The 27,873-nt window shown below is 45.1% G+C and overlaps 1 protein-coding gene across 12 annotated transcripts in view; it reads right to left on the bottom strand.

Moving 5' to 3' along the window:
• CASK (calcium/calmodulin dependent serine protein kinase) overlaps window positions 1–27,873 on the bottom strand; it is a 359,502-nt gene that overhangs the window by 7,885 nt on the left and 323,744 nt on the right. For 6 of the 12 annotated variants that reach the window (XM_073901907.1, XM_073901914.1, XM_073901911.1 and 3 more), the window contains 7 exons: window positions 27,118–27,153; window positions 25,239–25,435; window positions 17,228–17,343; window positions 10,238–10,318; window positions 10,056–10,136; window positions 7,349–7,551; window positions 712–795 (listed from right to left, as the gene is read on the bottom strand). In XM_073901907.1, the coding sequence (XP_073758008.1) occupies window positions 712–795; window positions 7,349–7,551; window positions 10,056–10,136; window positions 10,238–10,318; window positions 17,228–17,343; window positions 25,239–25,435; window positions 27,118–27,153 (798 nt within the window). The remainder of the gene's footprint in view (window positions 1–711; window positions 796–7,348; window positions 7,552–10,055; window positions 10,137–10,237; window positions 10,319–17,227; window positions 17,344–25,238; window positions 25,436–27,117; window positions 27,154–27,873) is intronic. The other 6 variants (XM_073901909.1, XM_073901912.1, XM_073901916.1 and 3 more) reach the window with 3 other exon arrangements.

Below are 27,873 nucleotides of genomic sequence, written 5' to 3'. Positions count from 1 at the left end.
GCTGGTGTATTAACGAACACGGGAAAGTAGAGCTCATGCAAATGAAAGGACTGAAAAGATGAGTAACCTGCACATGTAAAGACTGACTCTTCCTTACAGGTACACAAAGTGCCATTTCCAAGCCCTGACTGTACTGTCACTAGCTTGGGGGGTTTAGAGGGGTGATCACCGAACAGAGCCGAGAGCCCTCTGCTGGCGGGTCGGCCCAGCCGAAGCAACGGATAACCCTGCGCAGGAGCCTCAAGAGTGAGCCTATGGCAGGTGGGCACCCACGCTCTTACCAGACACACCGAAACTCCCTCAGCGTCCGCCCAGCCACGACAGGCCCTCGGAGTCAGTGGGTGCTAGAGGGTGACGCCAACTCTGGCGAGCACCCATCTCTGCGCCGCTGAGCTGAGCTGGCCTGAGAGGGGACAGAGCTCGTCTCTGGGTGGGGCCGTCTCCGGGGACCTACGTGGGTCCCACTCCAGAGGCCGCCTCAGGGCCCTCGGGCCAAGGTCCTGGCTTCCTTAGAGCTCTCTCCCGGCAAAGCGCTCTTTGGCCTAGAGCCGGGCCCGGGGGTGGCACCTTTCCTCCCTGGTGCCGTCGGGAGGGAGTGGGCCCGGCCGGCCTCTGGCCCTCCATCCGGCGGCTGCCTGGGACGGCGCTTTGGTCCGGAGGGTACAAGGGCGGGGGGTCCTTGCGCTGGGCGGCGGACGCGCAGAGCCTTACCTCGTTCAGACCCGGAGTGATGGTGGGCGCGGCGATGAAGACAACGAACGGCGCGAACTCGGCGGTTCTCAGGACCTTGAGCGCCTGCGGATGGAACACACGGGAGACTGAGACCCAGAGCGAGCGGGTGCGACTGTCACCGAGTCTGCCCGAAAGGACCCATGACTCACTTCTGGCGAGGCAGGCGTACACTTACCAGCTGCCTCAGTAACCCCTCGGACTCTTTTCCTTCCCGAGGATGGAGGGCGGCCACGAGCGAGTAAAAGGGGACAGACCGGACATTTATGAGTCTCCTGAATCAGTCGGATCGCCTTTTCTTCAGAAAGGTCAACACCGACTGCGCTGGCTAATGTTCATTTAAGCCTGCCTGTGAACGCCAGCCCGCCTCGGGAGCGCCGAGGAAATGCGCTTCGGGTGGACCCGGGCCAGCAGCTGGCTCTGCCCTCATCTACAGCCCGCTTCACCATAGCTTCACGTTCAAATTGCTCATGGGGCTAGCATGCCCTGGCCCCGGGCACTGCCAGGCCTTGAGTCCCCCTGCCGAAAGGCTGCGGGGGGGTGGGGGGTGGCCCGGAGACCTGGTCCAGGGCTGGAGGCTGGAGCCATTACAGGCGCTCTGAGGCCCCAGGTAGTTGGCAGGCCCACAGGAGGGGGCTCGGAGGCCGGTTCAGTTCCCCTCCCAGGCATGACCACCCGGGACAGCGTGAGCTCCCAGTCTGCAGGGACGCGGTGCCAAGCTGGTGCACCGTGCCCCAGGACTGGATTCTGGCACGGACTTACTCATCAGCTCCCCGCATGAGGATGTGAGTCTCCCAGGGCTTGGGGCCTCCCCGCCATAGGACAAAACCCCAGCATCTGCAGGCACACACTTCACGAGGGACTGGTGTGTCACTGATTTGTCTGCGGGGGGGGGGGGGGGGGGGGGGGGGGGGTGAAGGACGCCTTGCTGTCCTTTATACGAGCATGTACGGTGTCTATTCTGTCATCTGCATCGTTCGCTTTGCCCTATTCCTCCCTCTTTTGCCTGGTTTACCGTGGTAGCAATTAGACGGGTCACTCTGCCTCTGTACTAAAGCCCGCCGCTAGAATGATCGATCTGATCTTTCGGCGAGGCAAATCCCACCGTATTGCTGCTCTGCTCCAAACCCTTCCAGGGCTCCCTCTTGGCCTGGGGATAGAATGTCCGCTCCTTAGCATAAATGCCGGCTCCCTCCCTCCTGCACTGGTCTGTGCTTACCTCATCCCCTTCCCCTCTGTGGACTGGCCTTGCTGAACTACTTCCAGTTCCAGAAAGGGCCATGCTCTCTCTGGTTTCCCAGCTTTTTTCCTTACTACTCCCTCTGCCTGGACCCTCTGTCCCCATTCTCCCTTTTGGCTTGGCTGAGTGAGCCTTCGGCACTTGGCACTGGTGTTCTTTTGTCTTAGTCCTTTTTGAGTTCAGAGCCAGGTCAGGAGCCCCTCCCGGTTCCCCCTGGGGTACCCGCCACACACGCAAGCGCCCGGACACTTGACGGTGAGCTTGAGGGCAGGGGCTGGGTCTTGTTCGGTTGCCTCCCTCGTGGCCTACACGGCACCTCACATAAACGGTCTTTATGCTGAAATGAAAGTGTAAAAGTGGCACGAATGATTGGCAGAAAATGTTCGACTGTTGGGCACTGGGCTTGGTGGCTAAAGGGAGCCTCCTGGGCCTCTGAATATACAGGCTCGGGAGAGACCATCAGGACGATAAAGGTTTAGTGCAAGGTTCACGTGCGCTGGGATTAGGTTTCTGAATCTCTGCGATCCAGGCGCTCCTTGGGGGCTACGGGAGCCTGGCACGTCGTGTCACCTGTCAGATCACAGTGCTTCAGTTGTGAACGTCATACTCCCCTCTGAGAAAGCTCTTCAAGCCTGCCTATGTTCATTTTTGACAGAGATAATTGGCAATTTCTTTGCCAACCCTTCTGTGATTGAAGACTTTAGCAGGCAATAAACACCATGGAAAAGTGCATCTATAGCTCGCTTGAGCTTAACGGGGAATTTTCCTTTAGAAATCCTTGTCGTCAGTATTATCTTGGGCCTCCCCCCCCGCCCCACCCCCATCCTTCCCGTGTTCATTGGTCAGGAGGCTACAGGGTCCGTGGAGACAGAAGGTAGCCTCATCCACCCACAGCCAGCCTCTGGGCAGCTAGGCGGGTTGGATTTTCAAGCGCACAGTTCCTCCCCTTGCTTCCGTCCCTGACTACCCAAGGGCTGGATGGAGGTCTGCACAGCCGCGATGCTGAATGGAACCCACGGGCGAAGTTGAGAACACCCCAGGCGTGAAGTGGTCTTCTCTCTGCTCAGTGGCCCCAGCCTGCCAGCCACCCAATTCTTCGAATTATCTTAAGTTCTAACCTGCTATCGTACTGCAACACCCGAAAGCACGCTCCCCTTCTCTGCACAGCACGCGGGCCCTTCGCCTTCATCCATCTGGATGCGAAGGTCATCCCGTGCTTACTGCACACAGCGGTCACTGAAGGCTGTGCTCGTCCCCCTGCCCGGTACCTCCTGTGTCCAAGAACCCGGTTCTATTCCCGGAGCAGTTAATTCCAAGGGAAGAACTGGTGTACTTCTAGGAGATCCAGGACGCCCCCCCCCCCCCCGCCCCGGCATCCTGCCTGCCGGGAGGGTCAGAGCCAACCCACATGCCGATCACAGTAGCTACGGGAGCCTTTTCGGGGCTTTGATTTTCGATTTCTAGCCTATGTTCCATTTTTTTTTCTGTTAAATTTTCAAAAATGAAAAGACCCCTCACATCGGGACTGAGATTTTCTTGTCTGGTAGCCCTCAGATCTTCAGCAGAGTCACCACACATTTCCTCAGTGGTTCCTGAAGGGCTGTGTCCCCAAACTCTGCTCTACTTATGGGTCTCCAGCGGGGGCTTCGGAGCAGTCTCAGCTTGCCTGAGGCCCAGGGTCACTTGAGGACAGCAACCAGAATGGCTTCACAAGGATTCCCTTCCCTCAAGCTGTTAATGGGGGACTTCAAGAGGTCTCTAAACCCCCTTCTTTTCTGACTGAAGATGAGACACAAATCTGTCAGTATTCACAGGGAAGGTCTCTGAATCCTAGAGAGGAGGGAGAATCTAGAAAGATCGCTGAAAAGATGGATTCAAACAGCCAAAGCACCATTTTAACATTTTAAGTCTTTAGTTCTCTTCTGTGGAGACAAATTGATTTTATGGCTCCTATATGGCCGACAGTTCATCCCTGGTTACCCCCCGTAAGGAACGAAAACAGATTTGACCAAGTATCCACGATGCAGATATCTTGAAGACAGATCTGTTTTGCAAACTTATAAAGTACATAAGGGCAAGTGTCTGAGTCGTTTTATACAAAAATGTTAAGGGTTCAAGGAAGAGCACAGTGACCCCAGAGATCAGCTTTCACAAAACAACCCCGGGCTCAGACCCTGGCTCTTGTTCCCAAGCGTAGATCCCCCAACAAGACTGCAGCTACCCCGGCTACCCCTTGCGGATGACCGTTCCCTCTCTGGGCAAGAGCAAATCCACAAATATTTTGCTACTATGAACTTTTTAAAGCAGCAAATGGATAAACCAGAATAAAATTAAAATCTGAAAACTAAAACCATCACAGTAAGGTTCAGTGATACCCTGGCGCTATCACAGATTATTTTCAGAGTCAGGGCTGTATTTCCATGAGAAAGAAGCTCTATAGTTCTTCCTCGGGTTTGACTGCCTTATCGATTTTTCTAAACATTAAAAAAAAAAAAAGATTTAAATCTTACGACTACATACAAGGTGGACAAGCTTGAGGATTCCCAGGGTCACCTCTTCCAGGAGGCTGGGGCTGACTGTACGAAAACCAAAGCCCAGACCAACGCTGTCCAAGTTCTAACCTCACTTTTGGGTGGTTGTAAAACCTTGCTTGAGTCACAGTTTTGTTACACCTTGGTTCTTCATCTATGAAAGCCAATACTGATACCTCTGTCTCAGGGTTCCAAGGAGTCAGGAAAGAGTACTCGTGCTTGCAAAATACACAGCACAGTAGGAACACATCCTGTTCTCATTTTAAAAGAAGACAGGTTGCTAGTTTGCTTCTAGTTTAATCTTCTTTACGGTGGCCCTCTAAGTTTAAAGTTGGACCACAGCGTCTTAACATATAGTATTAGACATGGGTTCGATTTGGCCTGACCTGTCTAAAATAAGCTAAGATAGCATGAAATAACAGATCCGAACTCAGTGAGCCGAACACCAGTGTTGGGTGGTCTCCCTATGGTCCCCAGGTCAGCGGTGGCAGACGTGAGTGGGGTTGAGAATGCCACATGGCATTTCTCCCGTTAGGGAGATGTTGATGTACGTCGAGGGATGAATTTCATCCTCACCAGCTTATTTGTATTCTAAGCTCCTGACACAACACTTGGAATAAGGTAAGTGCTCCATACAAGCTGGCTGAGTCAAGCTGTCCATGGGATACAGTGGGGGCCTGGGGTGGGACTCAGACAAGGTGGGGTGGGAAAGGGCGAGGAGAAAGGCATCCTAAGGACAGAGCCTCCTGGAGCCGGGCATCCGGCAGGCAGAGCGCCGGCCTTGGTCCAGCCCGGGGGGAGAGAGGGGGCTGAAGGCAGGGCAGCCCGAGGGCAAAGCCTAGGGGGTGCGGACCCCGTGGGCATCTGGAGCTGCACATCTGAGCACCAAGTCCGCGTGGGAGCGGGACCGGACTTGAGTCTAGACGGGGCCAGTGTGGTCCACCAGACCAACGAGAGGAGCAGGACCTGGGCGATCCCTGTTGCTACCCTCGGGGGTGGGGGGCCCTGGGAGAGAGGAATGCGGTCAGCTCCGCCAGGAGTCAGGGGAGCAGGGAAAGTGCCCAGCCTGGGGCGAGTGGCGCTCTGGTGGCCGGTGCCACTCGTCAGAGTGACCGCTGGGGCTGTCCTGATAAGGCCGTGCGGTGTGTCCCGCTCAGCAGTGCAGAGTGATGCATGCCTGGGCAAGGGTGCGGGGAGAGCCGGGCGCCAGGAGGACAGCAAGCCCTCGAAAGTGGACTTGGGTAACGTGGAGGGGCGCCGTGGGGCCCGGCCGCCAGCATACTGCTAGACGTTACTACCAGCAGAGGACGACGTTCAGGCGGAGACCAGTGTGGAACCCACGGGGAGGATGGCGAAGACCAGGCCCGGGATTGAGACTCTGCCTCTAGCCACCCCTGGCCAGGAGATTTTTCCAATCCCTAGTAAGGAGGGATTCGGAGTTAAACAAAAATCACACTACATGACATATTGTATATTTACTTCTCTATGGGTCCAAGTTAACTGCCGGGTAAACTGGATGGCGTTCACTGCCTTGACCAGATTCCAAGTTCAAGAACCCCATCAGGTGCTGTGAAATGGAAACAGGGGAGCCCACTGGCCATGACAGCAGGATCTTGGAGCCGAGTGACTGAGCTGTCAGGCCTCGGGTCACACGGACCCTGCTGACCCAGCTTCCGTCCTCCCTTTGGGGATGGCTAGAGGACCAAGTCCCATAGGGTGGCCCTTGAACAGGGTTTGGGACAGTAAGGGAAGCCTGGTGCAATGAGGCCTGCTTGGGGGAGCTGCTCTGCCGTTTGGGCAGATGATTCTGTCTGTAAGGGGTAGGGATGTGGGACGCAGACCGGTCTTAGAAATGGCAGGCCCAGGAGCCACAGCGGCACCCATGAGCCTGTCCTGTAACTCGCCCCGGTGTCTGCAACATCCATTTCTGGGTTTTAGGTCCCCCTTCTGCTTGGTTTGTCCTCGGAGATTAAACAAACAAACAAAAAAAGCTAAGCTGACAGGCTATTTTTTAAAGTCCTCTCTACGCCCAATGTGGGGCTCAAACTCATGACCGACCCTGAGATCAAGAGTTGGATGCTCTGCTGACTGAGCCCGCCAGGCGCCCCAGGTTGTCAGCATTTTTGACGCAAGGCCTTTCTTACATGTTTGAGGTGTGGCTTTCTCCTTTTTGAGTTGAATAATTGCTATTACTTCGAGCCTGGGACTTCCCTATAGATTATCCAGTCATTCCTGTGTCTGGCTTGGAGTCCTCTAAGCTCTCCGTATCCTTCCCAGTTTTAGCCTGGGGTCAGGCATCATTCTCACTAAAGAGCCGGCAGAGGCTGAGAACCACCATGGGTCTCCAGTCCCGCTCCATCAGGCATCCCCTGGGCTCACTCAGGCTTGCCTCCCTAAAGCACGGGCTGTGTTTCAGACCAGACTCAGGCCCCAGGATCCGAGCTCCCTGCTGCTGATCCATAGAAGATGCTGGCAGAGGCTCTGATGGGCCAATGTGAGCCGTACCGAGGGGGAAAGGTGGCTGTTGGGATAACTGGGGGCCAGTCTCACCCTGAGGTCACGTTAGTGTTGGGTTTTTGGCAGGCACAGACCCAGTCAGGTACTTTTATGGAGCTTCTGAGTAGAATGAATCCTGTAAGAGCATACTGTTGCTGCTTAACTACTCGGCGTGTGCACCGAGCCCAGGGAGCAGCCAGTTCGTATTCTAGACCGTTAGCCCACGGGGCCTGTGCTGCTGATACTGTCCCGTAGTTTATGAGGTTAGCGTAGGGCCCATGCCCTTCTGAGGTCAGAAGCCCGGCTGAGCAGGCGGGCAGGCTGACGGGGGCTGCGAGTGGCTGCGTGTTACCTGAGGCTCCACATCCAGGATTGCGATCAGCCCCTGCTCGTGGATCTTCCGGATGGTCTCCAGTTTTGTCCCATACATCGCATCCTCGTGGCTGCCATACTCCAGGTACTCATTATTCGAGATGTCTTGCATCATTTGGTCATGAGATACAAAGTAGTAATTCTTTCCATTTTCTTCATCTTTCTTTGGAGGTCTGGTTGTATCTGCAAAGAAAGTCACATATCATGAAAGGCTCAAAAGGCTGAGCTCATGAGCTGACGCTCCCCCATGGACTTACCCAAGCCCCATCTCTTCTTAAAAGCTGTGGCTTCTTTAGTATATGTCCCATGCCCTGTTCCCACCCCCAGGAGCTTTGTAGAACTAACTTCTCGACACCGTATTCATCTGTGTGACATCAGACCACAGTAGCTGGCTAGTTGTTTCGTTTGGTGAATCTTTCGGTGTTCAGATGAGATTTAGTTCATCCCTTTGTGGGTCACCACGGGAGAAAGACACCGAATGACCCAAGATGAACATAACTTACTGTATGCCTTAATGCAGTTAGGTCTTAAGCAGAAGGAAAAAAGCAGTAAGAAAAAATGGAAAACCACACAGTTATTTAAATTTAAAGAAATTAAAATTAAATAAAATGAAAACGTCAGTTCCTCAGTCTCACTAGCCACATTTCAAGGGTTCAGTGTGGCTACTGGCTGGTGTAGTGGACTGTGCAGATATTGAAAACTGTCACTGTCAGAGAAAGTTCTGTAAGTTCTATTGGATAGTGTCGGTCTACGGCAGCGTTCTAAAGGAGATTGTTAGAATACAGCAAAAGGTGTACTGCATTGAGAATACAATGACCTTGGCCAGATGTGGCCACAGCAGTTAGTAAAGACCTATGCCATGAGTTGGCAAGCTACGGCCTGTGAGCCAAATAGGGTCTGTTTCTGTAAATAAAGTTTTATTGGAAAACATCCATGCCTGTTTGTTTCCATGCCGACTGTGTCTCCTTTCATGCGACAGTGGCAGATTGGAGTAGTTGTGACAGGGACCAGATGGCTGTCCAAGCCTCAAATATTTACTATCTAGTCCTTTATGGAAAAGGTTTGCTGACTCCTGACCTAAGGGGATGTATCCTAAAATATCGGCCAGTAAGTCCTAGTTCTGGGGGATACTGACAGGACCAGTGTTCCGTAAAACACTGTTTAGAAAATGTTTTTTCTAGCCAAGCCAGGAACACTGGTTTAAATCTTCCTTCCTCCCACTACTTTTCCCCTCTCTTTCCTCTTTCCTTCCCCCTCCCTTTCTTTCAACTTCCTTCCTTGAGCATGGACAAATTATTGCTCCTCTTTGCCATGTGCATGGATCCAAACCCACGGGGACCTCCCCCCTTCCTGCCCCGGCTAGACCGTTAGAACCTACAAGTGCTCATGGGCACCCAGATGTTCAGGTTTTAAAGAGCTCTTTCTCCAGGCACAGGAAAAGGTGACGAAATGGCATTGTGTATTGATGCTGTACTATCCTTAGTCATCTCGGGAGGTAAACATATGCTCTGTACACGTCTGGGGTCCAATATCTGAGAGAGGGACTTCATGAGCGAGGTTGGCAATGGTATGCTTCAAAACCAAGCCAGCCAACTGGCCATTTAATAACATGGACGTTCAATTGTTATGTGCTCAAGAAGAGACTAGATGTTACTTAGTTGAGCTTGCTGTACTCAAGATCTAGACACGAGAATCAAAAGAGCAGTTCAAAGTGTTTTACTGACCAACTGAAATGGTATCTGATGAAGTTCCTTTTTTTTTTTTTTTTTTTTTTGTAAATCAGATAGGGTTCTGGAGGGGAGGGTGTCATCTTAGGAAGCCTCACGGCTCTCTGGGGTGGAACGGAACCTGCAAGTAGTGTTGGTGTGGCTTCTGGAAGGCACTGGAAGGCCCTACTGGGTGGAGTCCATCTTCCCATTTTCTCTCTTTGCTCTTACAACTCCTTCTTTAGTCCTCCCCACCTCCAGCAAAACTCTACCTATCAGAAAGCTTTTGGGATTCAGATTGTAAACTCTGGAATAACAAGACTAAAAACAATGCCAGCAGTAGCAGGGCTGCTATTTATCCGGTATTTGCTGGTGCTTCCTGATCCCAGGCCCTCTGTACATTCTTGGAATTACTTCATCTTATAGTTGAGGAAACAGAGGGCAAGAAGTTAAGGGTAAGACAGAAGAACTAAGGGGAATAAAAATGTTACATATTTAAAATTCTTTATAATAAACAACTGATAGCACACTGGGTTTTAAAAGGGATGAAAGTCAAATTAACTTGGGTATGTTTAAGGAGAACATTGTTCTATCAAAGAAAACTATCCTATCATTCAGATCAATTCTTCTGAAGAATAAGTCATCTGAGTCATGTTTATGCCACTCTGCTGGGAAAATCAGGTTACAGACAGGATGGATGAGCCCAATTTTGTTAAAAAACAACAAACAAATAAATCACACACGACCTACATCTGCAATCAGAGAAGCCTGGGAGAGTCTACAACAGAATGTTTTATAGCACCATTACTGGGGGAATGGGGTTGGGATTATTAACTCAGTTTCTGCTTTGTTTGTCTTTGGATCTTGCAAATTTCCCATAATGAGCAGTGATTACTTAAGTAACAGAAAACAGTATGTCAATTACAATATTAAAAAAGTACCAGGAAAAATAAACTTAAAGGAGAGTGAGACATTGCTTACGTGGAATAGGGTATGCAAACCGGTCTGGGTGCTTTGTGATGAGGGTGTTTTTTATGTGTCTTCTCCCAACACCGTGCGCACCTATGTCATTTTTTAAAAAGGTAAAATTGACAATTGTTAATAATACTTGCAGGATGTTTTGAAGATGAGACTAAGAAAGCCACTTGTACAATCAAACTTACCTAACAAGACTAGTGTTTTCCTTTTGAATGCTGGCAGTTTTACTACTTCTTCATATGTAACAAGATCTAATTGATCAAACACTAAAATGCAAAGAGTTAGAAGAAAGGTAAATTTACAGAAGGAGTATTTCATGTGTGTCACTTATAATTTTACTGGTAGAACTAAAGTTATAGTAAACCATGTCTTCAAAAAATACGAGTCCAACTTATATCCGTAGCTTACATGTAATTTTAGTCCTATAACCTTTTGGGAGAAAATTTCAGTTTTAAGCCCATGAAAATGCACTTTAGAACCAGGGGCATCCAAAGATTATGTTGAGCACATGCATAAAAGTCCAAATTCTAAGAGATACTGCATATCTTGTCATGCGGTATCCAACAAGTCAAGTCATACAAAGTCATTCAAAAACCACATGCTGTTCATATTTTTGCAATTCTAAGAAATCAGCAATACTAAAAAGAAAAAATCTGCAGACAGTGACCGACATGAATATAGCATGAATGCAACTAAAGTTAACCATGAAAGAGGCCACTAGATTATCTCTAGGGATGGATGAGAGACGCATGGACAGCTGGTCTTTGACTTCATGGTTCTTTCTTTCAATAGAGTTGCTGAGGGTAGCATGCTAGATTTCTTTCAAAGTCAAGTTCTGTAACTGTGATTTCACAAGCTTTTGAAACGAGCATCCCACAAGTTTTACTGTAACCAGCTATCCATTCGATGGAAAGTCTTGGGTATCTTAAGTAGGGGGACATGCTTCCCTGGGCCCCGAACTTTGTCAGCCTGTGTGCCATAAGTCAGGATGGACAGAATGGAAAGAAGCATGAAGCAGAGTCTGAGCTCAGAAACCTTTGCAAAAGGGGAGTTCTCTGATCATTACAGACTGAGAGGAAATGCTTTCAAAAATGGTTTTTGGAAACCTGCCTCTTAACAAAACTGTTACAAAAACCTTCCTGAGAGGATGACCATTCCTGTTGAAGTTCAAGGTAGTCCATTTGAAAATTCTCACAAGGCGGCTAAAATCATGAGTCAATGTTTCCTGTAATAGTTTTCTGTGTGGTAATACCCAAATGTTGCCAGGCACACTCTGAAATATCTTTTTTTTTAAGAAGACTCAATAAAGCTCTAGATTTCAGAAGGGTTGAAATAAATTCAATACGATTGATTCCATGGTGCCGTAAAGGGGTCTGGGATGCTTCAGTCAATCACTAAGAGAAGCTTCTCCTCCCTGAAACAATATGGCCAAATGCTTTTTTGGCTCTCAGCTCAGTCCTTAACATTTGTGATCTTCCCAGTAGCAAAGAACCTTAAAATGCAAAATAGGATATTCTCGAGTGCAACAGATCAGAGACAAACAAACGAACAAAAGTATCATTCCCAGGCTATTAAAAAAAAAAAAAAAGAAATACAATGTGTTAAAATAAGGGTTAGTGCATGTTAATGGGTTATCTGTGCCTTTGTTTCCTTTTGATAGCTTGATTCCAGGAAGGTTGACTCAAAGTCTTTAATTCTCTAGCAACAGCTAAAAACCAAGAAATGCTTTCTGTGTTTAGAATGGCAGACTCCCCAAATCAAAACGAACATGAAGTTCTGTGCGTGCTCGAGCTGGCTGGTCATGCTGCAGTGATTACGGAGTGTCAGAGTTGCAAAAAGAAAAGCAGGAGTGCTTACGGCATCGCTCTTTATACCCACTGCCCTCTGAGTGAGATTTCCATCGAGAAAAAGGATGCTATGAAAGAGGTGCGTCAACAAGCTGATATATTCTAATATAAAAAAAATAATCAAGCATCTCACAAAAGAGCAAGATGATGGCACAAGCTTTTGGAATGGCATCCTCCCCACTTACGACTGGTCATTTTTTTTTAGACACACATAAGAATGAGTTAGAGATCAACAATCAACAGCACGGACAAATGAACAGGTATGTTACACATCGATATCTTAACCATAAACGAGTAGCATGAAGAGGTTACTCTGGTCTAAGTGAAATCAGCACGTGGTCATAGGATCGAGAAACAATAAAAGAGTATTTAAAAATAAGACATACAAGGAATATAAGGAGAACACTTAAAGGCTGAACTTTTAAAAGTTTTATGTTGTTTGTGGATTTTTTTTTTTTGTAAAAGGACTGAATGAAAGGAAACCATCAAAAACAAAGAGGCATAGTCACTCAACAGGTTACTTACATGCACAGAGGCCATTGGGAGTAAGACAGCATGAAAAATGTACAGGGGTCATTGAAATATGGCTTTTAATATATTAGTAAAATAAAAGTATAATATGCACAAAAGAAACTTTACCATGCAATATTCTAAACACGAGGCAAATAAATCACATTAAGAAACAAACTCATTTTAATAAAAATCCAACAATATCCTTATATAAAAGCCAGTGGGTTTTGATTTGCTAGCAATATGCATGGACAGCTGGTCTAGGCATAGTTACGAGACACCTTCCTCAGGAAGTGTAGGTGTGGAAGCCTTTTGCTTTTGTTTGTACCTTCCTGTACTGTTTGCAATTTCGAATCACAGGTGCCTATTACTTTTATTAAAAAAAAAACAAAGCCAACAGGGCAGTGGGATTGATGGACCACTCTTTGTTGTCTTAAGAGTTCTCTGTATTGAAGAGAAAAAGGTAATAGTTTTTAAAAACCTATTCAATTACTAATTTGTGGTATTAAGCATCATTTAAGCAAGCCTATGAATGGTATTGTAGAAACCCTCTGGGTTCATGTGTATGTATGTAAATAGACTATCTTGGGATATTGAAATACCACTGCTCAAGGCTCTAACAGTTAAAAAAATGAATTAATGAAGACTGTTTTTTCCCCTCAAGTTTACGTTAGTAACTTGATCTTGAAACTGATTTTGGAAGTCCTAGGGATGAGGAATCTCAGTGCCTCAAGAGTATAGTTCTAGCAGCCTGACAATGCTTTTTGCATCAAATTTATGTGGCTAAACATCTTTTACGTGTTGCAGAAAATGTATTTGCTGTAAACACTACACACATCACAATCAAATCTATTCCCAAGGCTTCAGAAATACTGTCTGGCATAGTCTGCTCATACTATCCTGATTTCCTGGTAAGCTACTCAATATTCATGACACTTTTATGTGTTTAGGTATTTTCCAGTTGAATCTTTTCCATAAATAAGCCTTTAGCATCGAATCCTTTTCTCATTTGGAAAAAGTATAAGTATATTCAAATACTGTAAAAACCTCCCATTAGAAAAGGCCTCGCACACTGATAACTCGGGCTGGGCGCGCACTCAGCTGCCTGCAGCGGCTGGATGGGCAGTGAATGCGTCTGGGTGCGCGGGCCGGGTGCACAAATGTAGCACTGGGTCCTAGGGAATGAGTGTCCAGCCAAAAGGGACATCGACAACCCGGTGGCACTATGGGAGAAAGGGGGCCTAGTGTCGCCACATTTCTCTTTTTTTTTTTCAAGACAAGGCAGAAACCCAGATTTTTATGTTAAATATCCGATTTTCAAATGTAATACCTAGTTACAATTCTTTCAAATACCGTGTATGGGGAAAACAAAACTAATTTATCGGTCATATCCAGCTAACAGACTGTCATTTTATAATGTGAGATGGAGGTGACACAGCTTGAACAGAATTCTGCTATAGCTAGACACTTGGGATGTCCCTGTGACAGAAATGGGAACAATTCTAGTATCATCGTTCCCATCAGTTCTAGACACTGACCAAGTTCCCATCTTTCATTTTTACTACAAACATAAACAACTTCAGAATTTGATGAGAAGGTGTGGATCTTGCCATCAATATCTGCTGAATTCTCAAAGATTTGAAGCAGGAAATAAGACACACGGCCCTTATTTGGATTGGACGAGGACTAGAATATTCCCGCCCCCCACCCGCTGTATTTGACAATCAACTTCTGAAAAAGCCAGAAAAATCCTTCAGAGGAAATACTGTTTGATTTGTGGCCCATGAGCCCATTTGGCTAGTTCTTGGCATTAAAGAATATGATGTTTCAAAGTTCTCAAAGCACCCGCCGTACTGACGGAGTTCAGTAGTATATTTCTCTTTCACACCAGGTCCTTATGTAGGCCTCGTCGCATGTTCAGATGGCCTTTCATCATGGCTCAAGGCAGAACAGCTGATAAAATACCTGACTTCCCTTTCCTGACAACTTCATCTCTTGTCAAGCAAAGGTGACCACTAAGTAAATGGTTCTTGTGGTCTTTGTCGTGAACAAAATGGAAGGGTTGGTGGGTGAAGGGGAAGGAGCCTGAAGAGATGGTGACAGAAAGGCCTTGCCAGGCAGCATGCTTCAGGAAGTCCAGGAAAAAAGCTGGACATCTTCTCCCCGAGCAGAAACACCAATAGGAGAGCTCGTGAGGCTTGATTTGGGGGTGGGGGCAGGCAGTGGGCAGGGGATCCCAGCAGGGACATTCTGGCTAGACCATCACAAATACACCTAAACACAAGTGCTACAAGGAACTGTGAGTGGCTCTCCAAGGACCTTATAAGACATTGAGACTTTACATCAACAGGCGTGAAAGGAAGGTCCCACATGCAGTGACAAATACTGACACACAGAGGGGACTGTAAGCATGATGGGGACAGCTCGGCGGCCCCGAAGACCACTGCTTTGGAAAATGCTGAAGATAACAAAACAGTGGTGGAGGTGGGGCTCCCCGCTTCCTCCCTAAGTTATAAATTTACAAGAACTTGGATAGGTCCATGGTTTTGCATAGGAGGTGTAATGTCCGAAGATGATAGAGAAAAAAGCAATTCTATTCCATCCCTAGGAGGCTCCTGCCTTCTGTTATCAAGGGCGAGACCCTTCGAACTTGATAGGCAGTGTTTGCCAGAGCTCAAGCCTGAGATGAGGGGCAGTAAATGAGTGCCTGGCTTCATTAAATGCTACCCATTTGTTAGGCCCAGTGAGGAAAGCAGCGGAGATGCCCTGAGTTTTAGAATTAGAAAAGGATGTCTTTCACTGACTAAGCCAATCTCCTCGTTTCGGGGCCCACAGGAGCTGAGTGATTTGCCCAGGCTGTGGGGCCACTCGGGTGCCAATTTCGGACCCCGTCTCACTCAGGTTGCCCGTTAGGCTTACAGGTGTGTTTTCAGGACCACTGAGCACCACCTACGAGGGAGTCGGGCAGGGCGGGGACAGTGGAAGATCAGTCATGGCCGTGGTGGAAGAATGGAGAAAGTGATCTGTGGAAAACATTGGCCACCAGATTGCATGCTGATTCTCTGACAAAATTCTTGAGTGAACGAGTCAATGGTTCTTTGTCAGAATGGAGAGATTCTAGTTTTCTAATCAACTGGCTTCTTATTTTCCCTCACAGCTGAATTAAAGAATATTGGCATGTTGAATACTTATGTCTACATGTCCTCCATTAGGAGAGTATAAAGCTAGTGATGGATTAATAACCTTAATCAGCCATCAATTTGCTTTTCTTTCTAGGTTCAAATTATAATGCCAGCTATATCTATACATCACTTAAAATTATAAAAACGATAAGGTTTTATATATGTATGTACATATATAAAATGTCAACACATCTTGTGAGCCCGTTAGAAGCTGAAGGAAATGAAGATGACTTGGTAGTAACCACTGACGTTTCGTGTTAAATGACATTCTGCTGACATTACAGTGAACGTCTTCAAAAAGCACTACTTGAGCATTTACAATTAACAGTCGCTAAGTTATGTTTAATCTGTCTTAAATATTTCTTCCCTTTACAAGACAAAAAAAAAAAGCGCCATTGTCAGACTAGTGCTCTGTGGTGGTAAAGAATCAGAAAGGATATATTTTATTGGAATTAAAAATGGGGTACAGTGTGGCCAACATGAAGGGAATGACTCCTCATTTAACTGAATCATTTGAAATGAACCTGTGGCCACTCACGTTCATCCCACGTGATGCAGTATTTCAAAATGCATACTTTTACTTGCTGATTAAGAAATGAGCAATTCAGAGTTTGTAAATAATTTTCCCTGGTGGATGTTAACTACATTAACATTCTACAGAGTGCATTTCATATTTCTCAGAAATATTATACTGTCAAATTGGGTATACATGACTGCATTCATTTGGGTTTTTTTTGGCCACATGTTTGATTTTTGGAGTTATTTCTGAAACCTTGGGAACTAATCTAATGCCAGTACTGGGGCTTGAATTCCTCAGAACAAGTCCCTTATAAAAAGGAGTCCTACTGAGAAGTTACTGAAAATAAGTAAATCCCACTCTGTATATCAGCATGCATTTCCTTTAGCTTAACTTACATCCCGTGAGTCTTCTGGGAATTCTACGGCAAGGACGGATCATGCTTGGCATTCATTTCAGTTTTTAGCAAACAAGTGAGTATTTTGACTTAGGTTGAACGCAAGTTTTCGTATAGACAAACAGCGCGAAGGGAAGGCCGAGATCATGCTCTTGGTCTTTTAGGAGCCAGGAAATAACGGGGGTGGGAGGTGGGGGGAGGAGACGACTAGTCCCAGGAATGCACCAAACGCCGTTAGTACCCAATGGCATCTGTGCTTTCGACCCCATTGCTAGACCCTTTGCACCACAGCTCTGTGAAGAGCGCCCCTCTGCCCTTAGCAACGTGCCACAGGGCCGTATGCAAGGGCCAGAGAGGAGTGAGGAGGGAGGAGATTTGCTCAAGATCAATCTCAGCAAGGAGGCAAGGATTCCGGTGACTCCGCAAACCCTCAAGCTCTCATTTCTCAGGGGAGGACTGAATGTACTGGGTCCTTTTAGTTCCAGAGAAGACTATTTCCAAACAGCATTTTCGTCCTATGAAGTAGAGCTCTATAAAATGGCTGGCAAATAACCAACATCATAATTGCAGGTAGGGCTTTCTTAAAAGTTTGGCAGGCTGATGAAGACCTCATCGGGTGGGATTTTTGGGAGGAGGACTCGGAAGACGGAACTGAGATGTGAGATCTACCTCTGTCTTTGCCGTGCTCACTCGGCCTCAGCCACACTTGTATGTTTCCCTACCTGCATTGTGCTTTGCCAAGTATTTATCTTTGTACTGCTTCTTTTTCTTGCCGAACCAAGTACAGCTGGCCTGCTGCTCCTGTTTGGTTTTCTCCATGGCGATGCAAGCGACTCGCCTAGCAGAGAGAGAGAGAGAGAGAGAGAATCTCCTGTAAAGTTGTATATTGACAAAAATCATTCATTTGAAGACTTGATACAAGCCTATATGAACATACTCCTCACAGACTTTTCAAGATAAAGCTTGCTCTTTGGTTTTCACGACAATTTACTGGAGATGTTTTAAAAACACAGGCTTATAATAAAATGACATCATATTCCCGGGGCACCTGCTAACTGATAACGCAGCCAAGCAACCTAAACTCACGGCTGTGGCATGCGGTGGACAGAGTGTGGGATTTTGAGTTCTGACAGGTCTGGTTTGACTCCCGGCTCTATCACTCACGACCTTGTGCCAATTTAGTGTTAGGTGCTTTCCTAGGAAATGTACATGTATTAACTCATTTGACCTTTCTAACAACACGTGAAATCGTGTCACTGCTTTACAGATGAGGGGATCAAAGGACTTAAGAGGTTCAGTAATTTGACCCAAACCACGCATCTTACATGGGTGAGTGAGCTCTGGCACCAGAGACCACATGATTGGCCAGGACATTCTATTGGCAAGTTTCTTAGCCTCCTGGATGGCTGTCGTAAAGGATCAGAACAAAAAAATGGAAAGAAAGTCCTCAGCACAGTGGTAGGCACAGTAGATCCTTAATAAATGGTACTACTACATGGCAATTCTAGTCTAAGAAAAAACATTAATGAAATCCACAGTTGGAATTACAGAGAATTTTAATTTTCTATGTGATTATAGTATTCAGCACAAATGTTATTAAGAAGTTGTCCCCTTAGGTTTAATCTAAGCAAATATTTGCCTTTTAGGATATCGCCACAGGTGGTTTTGCTTAATGAGTTTGCTTGTGTGCCAACCAGGGGTCCCCGAGTGAGCCACATATAAGGAGAATCCAAAATCACCATCAGAATGACAAGTGATTTTCCAATGAGGTTGTATGGATTTACATTCCATCAGCAATGTCTGAGAGCTCCTGCTGTTCCACTTCCTTGCTAACACTTGGTCGTATCAGTCTTTAATTTTAGCCATGACAGTGGGCAAGTTAATGGAATCAGGCTGTGCTTTGAGTTTGCATTTCATGGATTATTAATGAGAGTGCACACCTTTTCACAGGTTTATTGGATTGGATTTCTTCTGTACAGTGTTTAAGTCTTTTGGCCATTTTCCTTTTCCAGTTGTCTTTTTTTAAGATTTTATTTATTTATTTGACAGAGAGAGAGACACAGCGACAGAGGGAACACAAGCAGGGGGAGTGGGAGAGGGAGAGGCAGGCTTCCCGCGGAGCAGGGAGCCCGATGTGGGGCTCCATCCCAGGACCCCGGGATCATGACCTGAGCCGAAGGCAGACGCTTCACGACTGAGCCACCCAGGTGCCCCTCCAGTTGTCTTTTTCTCATTGATTTGTAGGAATTCTCTATGTGGTCTGGATATTACACCTCTGTGAGTTATACATGTTGCAAATACCTTCTTCCATTTTGTGCCTTGCCTGTTTACTCTTCCTATGGTATCTTTTGATGAAAATAACTTAGTTTAAGTCAAATTTAGCCATCTTTTCCTTTATGGAAAGTATTTTTGATATGTTAAGAAATCCTTCCTTGTTCCTGAAGATCTTATTCAAGTTTATAGTTTTGGCTTTCATATTTTGGCCTTTAATACACTGGGACTGATTTTTGTATATGGTGTGAAATTAGGGGCCCGATTTCTTTCTTCTCTTTTTCCCTAATGGACACTCAATTGTTACAGCATGACTTATGGAGAAAACTATCCATTCCTCACTAATGACTATTTATGTATGGGAGTGTTTTGGGATTCTCTTCAATTGGTCTATTTGAATATCTTTATGCCTGTATCTTATTATCTTAATGACTACAGCTTTATACTAAGTATTGGTATCTGGTGGAGCAAGGCCTCCCTCCTTATTCTTCTAGAACATCTTGGCTATTCCTGATTCTGTGCATTTCCAAGAAAACTTTAAAATTAGCTTGCCAATTTTAAAAACACGTAAGACTGCATGGAATCTATGAATCAATCTGGGAGGAATATACACCTTTACAACACTGAGTCTTCCAGTCCCTGAATACAGTATGTCTCCATTTGTTTAAGTATTCTTTAATGTCTCAATGTTATAATTTTTCCTGTCTTGAACATTTTTGTTAGATTTGCTCCTAGCTTATTGATTAAAAGAGGTTATACAAATGGTATTTAAAAAAATTTTGTAATTCAGAAAATTTCAAACATATACAAGAGTAGAGAGTAATGAACCCCAAATACCTACAACCCAGCTCTAGCATTTCTTAACTCCTGGCTTGTTGTATTTACAACCTGTCCACCCTAAATTATTCTGACACAAATCTAAGTTTGTATCATTCCCTCCTTAAATATTCTTAAATTCCTTTTAAATCTATAGGTTCCCTCTCTCCTTTTCCTTCTTGCAATTATTTGTTGCAAAAACTGGTTGTTTGTCCGATAGTTTCCAAGTCTGGATTTCTCTGATTTCATCCCTGTGGTGTCTTCAGTAAATCCCTGTCTTTTGCATTTCCTCCAAATAGGTAGTTAGATCTAGAGGTCTGATCAAATTTAACTTCTATTTTTTTTTTTTTTTGCAAGAATACTTTATAGTATTAAGGTGATGCAGGTGGTGTTATGTATGGTATGTAAAGATTTTTTATTTTCTCAGGGCACCTGGGTCACTTGGTCAGTTGAGCGTCCCTCATGATTTTGGCTCATGATCTCAGGGTCCTGGGATCGAACCCTGCATTGGGCTCCCTGCTCAGCAGGGAGTCTGCTTCTCCCTCTTCTTCTCCCCCTGCTTGTGCACGTACATGCTCTCTCTCTCAAATGAGTAAGTCTTTAAAAATTTTTATTTTCTCTTTTTTGCTGGTAAATAGAAATTGCTTTTTGTATACTGATTTTGTGTCAACCATCTTGCTGACCTCTCCTATTAATTCTAATGGTTTATCTATAGATTCCTTTGAATTCCTATACACAGAAACACATCACCTGCAATATTTTTTTCCTTTCCAGTAGTGTCTGCTGTAGGTTTATGGTAGATGCTCTCAATCAGGTTAAGGAAGTTCCCTTCGATTCAGTTTGTGAGGGTTTTAATCATGAGGGGATGTTAAATTTTACCAAGTGCTTTTCCTGCATCTACTGATAGGACTATGTGGATTTTCTTTAGTCCATTAATACAGTGGATTGGCTTGACAGGTTTTCAAATGTTGAACTAGCTGTGCATTCCCAGTACAGACACCACTGGGTCAAGATGTATTATCCTTATTATATATTGCTGGATTTTGTTGAGAACTTCTACATCTATGTTCATGAGGGAGCCACATCTGTAGTTTTCTTGAATTGCCTTTTGTGAATTTTGGTATCAGGGTAATGCTGGCATTATGAAAGGAGTTGGGAACTGTTTTATTCTTCTCGAAAAGACTGTCCTCCATGTCTCTTATTTTCTCTTGTTCATTGAGGTTTTTTTTTTATTATTCCTTTATTTTTTGGTTAGGAGAAGGACACTTATTGGGCGATGCTGTGAATGCTCATCAACAGCGTCAATGTCAACGTCCGCGTATTACCTAAGCGGCATACAGAGGAGGCTGATGAAGCCTTTGTTTTGGGGATTCTTCCAGTACAAGCCAATCTGTGCTGTAGCAATAGCTATGGCTTCTGTGAGGCACATGAGCTTCGGGAGCATAAACAAAACCGAGAAATTTTTGACAGGTTAAAAGAGACAAAATCCTGACCCTGTGAAGCTTATGTTACAGTCTATAAGAGTATCTTATAACTAATGTTTTTAAGCTTAGGGAATAAAAGTAAAAAGGTCCCAGTAAAAATTTGTGGTGTGGCTCTATGTGACACAATGACAGAGGAATGAAACCAGTCTTCACCCGCCACGCAGGAAGTGCGTGCTGTTTCTTTTAGCTCAGTAAGTGCAGGCAAACTGTGGTAGGATTTAGGTCAACCCGGAGGAAAATTTCAAATACATGTAACATTTTCATTGCTGACTTGGATGAGGGTCTAGTAGGCAAAGGGAGGGATGACACATTTAGGGACTCAAAATATATCAAAGGACTTGACTGGTGTGCCTTGTCAAGCACGATGAAGTTTAACAAGGATAAAGAAGGGAAGGCGTCTGGGTCCCCAAACAATTGATTTCTCATCGACAGGGTGTGACAAATGTCACTTGGTAGAAACACCCATGAACCAAGATTCTGGGTCTGGCTGACAGTATTACCGCCAACCTTTCTCACCGACACTGAATGCCCACCTACATTCTACGCACCAACTCAGCTGCCCACCAGCGGCACTGCTCTTCCTTGCCGCCAGGAATGCCTTCCTCTACCTCAGTGTCTGACTCAGGCCTCAAGGCACATGCTGCCCAGTGGGCCGCTTCCTCGTCATCCCAGCTATAATCCCTTTCTCTCCCTACAGTTTTTGCACCTTCACCGAATTTGTTTTTTTCGTAATAAACCGAACATATTTGAAGTGTACAGTTTCATCAGTCCTGCTGAATGTATACATTCTTCCCTCTCTCCTCTGGGATCCCCAGGCAACCGATGTCACTATAGATTCGTTTTGGTTTTCTGGAATTTCATATAAATAGAATCATATAGTATGTTCTCTCTTTTTTGTCTGGAAACTTAGCATAATGATTTTGAGTTTTATCCATATTGTGTGTGTCAATAGTTCATTCCTTTTTTAAAATATTTTATTTATTTGACAGAGAGAGAGAGAGACAGAGAGCACAGAAGCAGAGGGAGCAGCAGAGGGAGAGGGAGAAGCAGGCTCCCCGCTGAGCAGGGTGCCTGATGCGGGGCTTGATCCCAGGACCCCGGGATCATGACCTGAGCTGAAGGCAGATGCTTAACTTGCTGAGCCACCCAGGTGCCCCCAGTTCATTCCTTTTTATTGCTTCATAGCATCCCACTGTATGGATATGCCATCCTTTCTTCATCTGTTTCCCTGATGGTGAAAACTTGAAAAAAGGGGCGCCTGGGTGGCTCAGTTGGTTAAGCATCTGCCTTCGGCTCAGGTCATGATCCCAGGGTTCTGGGATCGAGTCCCACATTGGCCTTCCTGATCAGCGGGAAGCCTGCTTCTCCCTCTAACCCTCCCCCCTCTCATGTACTCTCTCTCTCATTCTCGCTCTCTCAAATAAAAAAAAAACTTGAAAAAATTTTAGCCTTTCTAATAGGTGTGTAGCCACTGAGGTTTGGTTACTGCATGTTTTGTTCTTGGCAGTTCCTTCTGGTTCTTCTTCAAAAGTTTCCCTGTTCTCTGAAAATAGTTTTCAAGATTATTGATTTTAAAATATACGCACAGTTGTTTAAAAACCTTGTGTTAAGTGGGATTGGGTTTGTTTCTGCTGCCTGTCATTTCAGTAGGGTCTCTGTTTGGTCTGTCAGGCAGGTCTTCCTTGTTTCCTTTTGTGCCTGTGGGTTTTTTTTTTTTTTTGACTCGGTCGCTGCCCTAGGAAAAGTCTATGTGGGGGGTTAGGAAGGGCTCTAGGATGAGGCCTAGCATAAAGTGTTCTCCTTCGGAGACTTTCTTTTCATTTGTAACAGACACAGGGAACTACTATTAGTAAAGGAGAGGCCTCAAATCAAGTGTAAGGCTGGAAGTCCCCTGACCGTCCCAGGCTATGTGTATCTGGGTACAGAGCTACTCAAGGCAGACCAGCGGCCATGATTTTTTTCAGGGAAACTTTTGTTTTCCTTTTATTCGTGTCTTTGGCTTTGCTCAGTGGCAAGGCAGGCTTCTCTCCAGTCCCCAGCTGTTGAAGGGCAGCAAGGGCACACTTCTCTGCTTGCTCTTAACCTGAGGGCAGAGCCTCTGCGGTCCCAACAATGGGGGACCGGTCTCCTAATAGATCCCCCTGCTTGTACAGGCCTTAGGTCTTAACCTTGGTTGTCTGGCAGAAAAGTTTTCAGTAATAGACTTGTCCTCTTGGCAAAATGGGCCAATATGCTGCTGTACTTTCTATCACTCGATTAATGGCTTTCACATAAAAACCTGTCACTCAGTTGCCCGATGCCTTTTTGGCTACTTAATGCTTTTAAGGTAATATTCAAAAACACATTTTCTGCAGCATTTTCATTTTTTTTTTCAGCAGGAGAATTGATTTAGATAACCTAGTCCACCATTACAGGAGACAGGGAACTAATCTGCTTTTCCCACTGCCATTTCTCAGGATTCTTCCAGAGGACTCGGGAGTTCTAGGTGTCTGTGAAACAGGATTTCTACAGATGATCTGACTAGGGAGAAGAGTTCTGGAATCTACATAATTCTTTTAAAAAATGGCAGCAAGTTAGAACACATTTTGTCAAGCATAAATGTCACTAATGACATAATAACATCCATCATGAAAGTGACTCAGAAATCACGTCCGTCCTAATGCTTAAACTCTTCCTTGAAGTTGGGGCTGCAAGGCAGGGCCAGATGGAAGGCTGCCTGCCACTTCCTCTGGCGGGGCCTGCAAGTCCCCATGGAAAATGATGCCATCTGAAGTTCTTACCCGCTCCGACAGTCTAAATGTAAGAATAGTTTTGGAAACATGTGATAGTGACGGAGGCAATCACGCAAAGGAAATTAACTGAGAAATCCCTGTAACTAGTGAGAAAAAGGAGAAAACAATTCTCAACATCTGCGGACTCGGGGCCTCTGGGGTCTCTGAGCTAGCTTCAAATATTTGGGTACGAACTGCCCCGATGCCTACTGGTTGCTTTTTTGGTCGCATGAAACAAAACTCAGATATAAAGTCCTCTCTTTGCTAAATTTCTCATATATTGCTAAAGTACAGACGAATGCAAAATCACCAGCATCTTTCAAAACATAGTTCAAGTTAGCAAATAGTAACAATGGCAGAAATAGATTTTACTAAAATATACAGTAATCTGGGACTCCTTTTCTCACACTTAAAAATGGTGTCAAAAAGCTCTCTGACTTTAACCTGTTTCCACTGCTTGAACTTTCTAACAAAATAGGCATTTTTTTTAAAGATTTTATTTATTTGAGAGAGAGAGAGTGAGAAAGAGAGAGCACATGAGAAGGGGGAGCGTCAGAGGGAGAAGCAGACTCCCTGCTGAGCAGGGAGCCCGATGCGGGACTCGATCCCAGGACTCCAGGATCATGACCTGAGCCAAAGGCAGTCGCTTAACCAACTGAGCCACCCAGGCGCCCCAAAATAGGCATTTTTAAAGACTTAGCAAGGTAAAGAATGAAGCTTCTGGCTGCCTTTTTCTCCTAACGGGGAAACCCATTTTACCTTCAAATACCCTGAATGACCTTGAATCATAGCCTGAGGTTTTCCCTGCTGCTGATGGGGGGTGGGGGGCTGGAATGAGCACCGAGGGAGCATGCGGAGGGGCAAGGAGAGGGACGCCTGGGTGGCTCAGTTTGTTAAGTGTCTGCCTTCAGCTCAGGTCATGATCCCAGGACTCTGGGATAGAGCCCCGGGGGGGGGGGGGCAGGCTCCCTGCTCAGCCAGGAGTCTGCTTCTCCCTCTCCCTCCACCCCCCCCGCCCCCGCCCCCACCTGCACGCGAGCACGAGCTATCTCAAATAAATAAAATCTTTAAAACAAAACAAAACGCAGTTCTAAAAGGATTGAAGCAGCATGTGGGAGTGGGGGGCTGTGCTAAGGGACCAGGAGGTGACCGTGACCTGTGACCTGAGGGCTAGCCACTCAACCTCCCTCTAGACCTTCCTCTCCTTTTATGTAAAACCAAGACCTGACTCTAAGCAGGAACTTGCTAGATGCTGAGGATTTAGAGTTCTTGGATGACTAATCTGAACTTTGGCTAGCGGAGCAAACAGGTTTTACACAATAGAAGGTTGACAAACAGATGGTCAGGGCTTTGTTTTTATTGTAAAACAAAACGGAACAACAAAAACATACCATTCCTGAAGTTCAGGAGAAGGAATGAGACCTGCGGTTCCATTTTTGGAGTTTTCCAGTTTACCCTGCCACCAGTTGTGATCGTCCTTACTAATAATCTGGATAATGTCGCCAACTCTGAATCGAATGCCAGCTTCTTTGCAGGGGATGAGGTCATCCTTGGCTGGATCATATTCAAATTGTGCTCTTACATAGATCTATAAAACAGGAGTCTGTAAGAAGGGCTGCCTTGGCGATGTGAAAGCAAACAGCTCTAACGTAATAACCACACACCAACACTTACAATACGAACAGGACATTAGATGGTGAAGCCAAATGATGCATGGAGATAGGGCACAGAACTGCTACCACTAGAAACGATGGACGACCTCTGAAGGGTGCAGGCTCAAGCCTCTGCTGTTACTTGGAGGGAACGCTGCTGATACTTGTTTAATAAAGATCAAGACTTAGCATTTGCTTTTACTGTAACAGAGTAGGTCTCTAATTACAGAGAGGTATGCTTAGCATTTTTAAGTCTGCATATATTTAGCTGACATTATGGGCACGTTGTCATGATCACGTGGCAGCCTTTACACCATATACACAAACACTTAGGGTAGGCTTTAACCCCAAAGCAGCACGTGATACAAAAGCAGCAAGCACTCTGTGTCGGTCTCTTGCTGTAAAATGCCTACAAGACAGCCGTGTGTGGCTACACACTGCTGATAAACTTAAATATAATGTACACAGTTTTTAAAGCATTTAAAAAAATCAATCGTGTTATTAGGTTTTTAAAGAAGGATTTCGGCTTTGTATCTGTATTTTACTCTTCCTAGAGAAGAAAAATGACTTTGAATCCTAGCTTTGCCACGTGAAAGCAGCACAGAGCTTCAAGATATGCAGAGTTCAAGGCTCTGAGTTTTAGGATATGTCAATGTAATTAGTAAATATCATAAAAGGAAACAGATGAGCACATAAGGGGTTATCATATGGCAGCATTTTATGAATCACTGTGTTTCCAAATGCTTTAAAATAAGGTGCTAGATATCTAACGTTGCATCACTTATGCAGTCTTAAGAATAAACTATGGGTGAATTCTCTCAGGTGCCAATTTACGCACACCTGAACCCCAAATTGGATTATCTTTGGACACCAAATTCCATGAAAATTCCCCATAAAAATTCTACCTCTTGAAATTAAATTTGAGTATTAATGTTTCAGTCACTGTAAAACCAACCTGAAGGCTTTGGAATTAGTGCATGATTATTCTGTTCAAGTTTTGTCAGAAATCCAGCCTGTAAAATTAACCTATCTCTGCCTTTGCACCTGAAATGAATACTCTTAAAGTGCTTGGCAAACTGGAAGCTGCTTGCTGGTGGCAGGCAGCACGTCACTTTCCCCGGGTGACCCAACAGAGGAACATTGGGATGCAAAGCCAGGATGTTCTGAGTTTTCATTGTAAAGGGCTTTTAGATATCCACATGCAAATACAAATTAAGAAAAAGCCTTGAAAATTTCAGAAAATTACTGCTTAAACATAGTCATCAGCACATACATTTTAGTTATTCTTAGAATTATAGGAGTTTTGCAACCTTTCACAATTTTTTCCCCCAACTCCACAGGCAGGCCCATAAGACCCCCCCGAAGGCTGAATTCTTAAACCATCAGCACAAGTTTATCAGGTTGAAATTACAATAACCATCACAGCTACAAAGATGTGAGGAAAAAAATCCTTATAGAAAATTAGTCATGTGTAATGTGTTAAAATGAAATGGTACAAGCTCTCAATGCTTAAATGTTATGGTCCAAAATGCAGACATTATGGGATGGAAAGGGTTAATAAAGGATTGGCTATTAGCAGCTCAGTTTAGAGAAGTTTCTATAGAGGATATCTATTCACCTGTCGTCCTTTTGGTTGGGTAGTTGATGGCAAGTCCTGTAGAATAAAGCCAACCCAGGAGAAAAATTTTCATTTACTTTTTGAGAGTACAAGGTAATTTGTGTGTTCTGTTACAATATGGTTAAAAAATGAGCTAGATTTCAGTTGTAAAGAGATCATATACATTATTCCATTTCTCAGAAATGTTGAGTTATCGAAAAAAATCAAACCCAGGCCATTTAGCAGCAAGCTGAGGAAAGCAGGTAAGTTTAAGCAAGAGAGAAAATGTGTTCTTAAGAAACAACTCAGCATCTTCAACACAAAAGCCACTGTGAGTGAAACGGCCCTATCAGAAACAAAAACAAAACCCCCCAAAAAAGAGCCCTTTTTAACTTAGTCACTGCAGTCATTTCAGTTTTGAGAAATTCAATGGCTATATGGATTTTCACCATCTTCAAAGTATTACATGTTAAACTATTATAAACGAATTCCTTTGGTAGCCTATTTGGAAGTTAAAAACAAAGGTCGTTAGGAAATTTTCCTCCATAATTTCTCTTACTGATATCATTCCATTCGAGATGATCTCTAAATTACTGACAATTTTATCTGATTAAAGGTAGTTGATGTGTTTTTAAAGGGCACGTGGATAGCAAACGAGCGATACTGCTGCATTTAGTGAAACTCGCGGTACGTTTCAACAGCAATATCAGCAACTTAAGATTTTGTTACCCCAAAAGATCAGACATTTGCACCTTAAGTGCTTCCATTTAAGTAAAT

Source organism: Callorhinus ursinus, unplaced genomic scaffold (genome assembly GCF_003265705.2).
Source record: "Callorhinus ursinus isolate GAN/ISIS: 27379988/994484 unplaced genomic scaffold, GSC_fseal_2.0 scaffold16, whole genome shotgun sequence".
Lineage (NCBI taxonomy): Eukaryota > Metazoa > Chordata > Mammalia > Carnivora > Otariidae > Callorhinus > Callorhinus ursinus.
The sequence above is the reverse complement of the archived record's forward strand: the minus strand, read 5'-3'. Positions and strand labels throughout refer to the sequence as shown.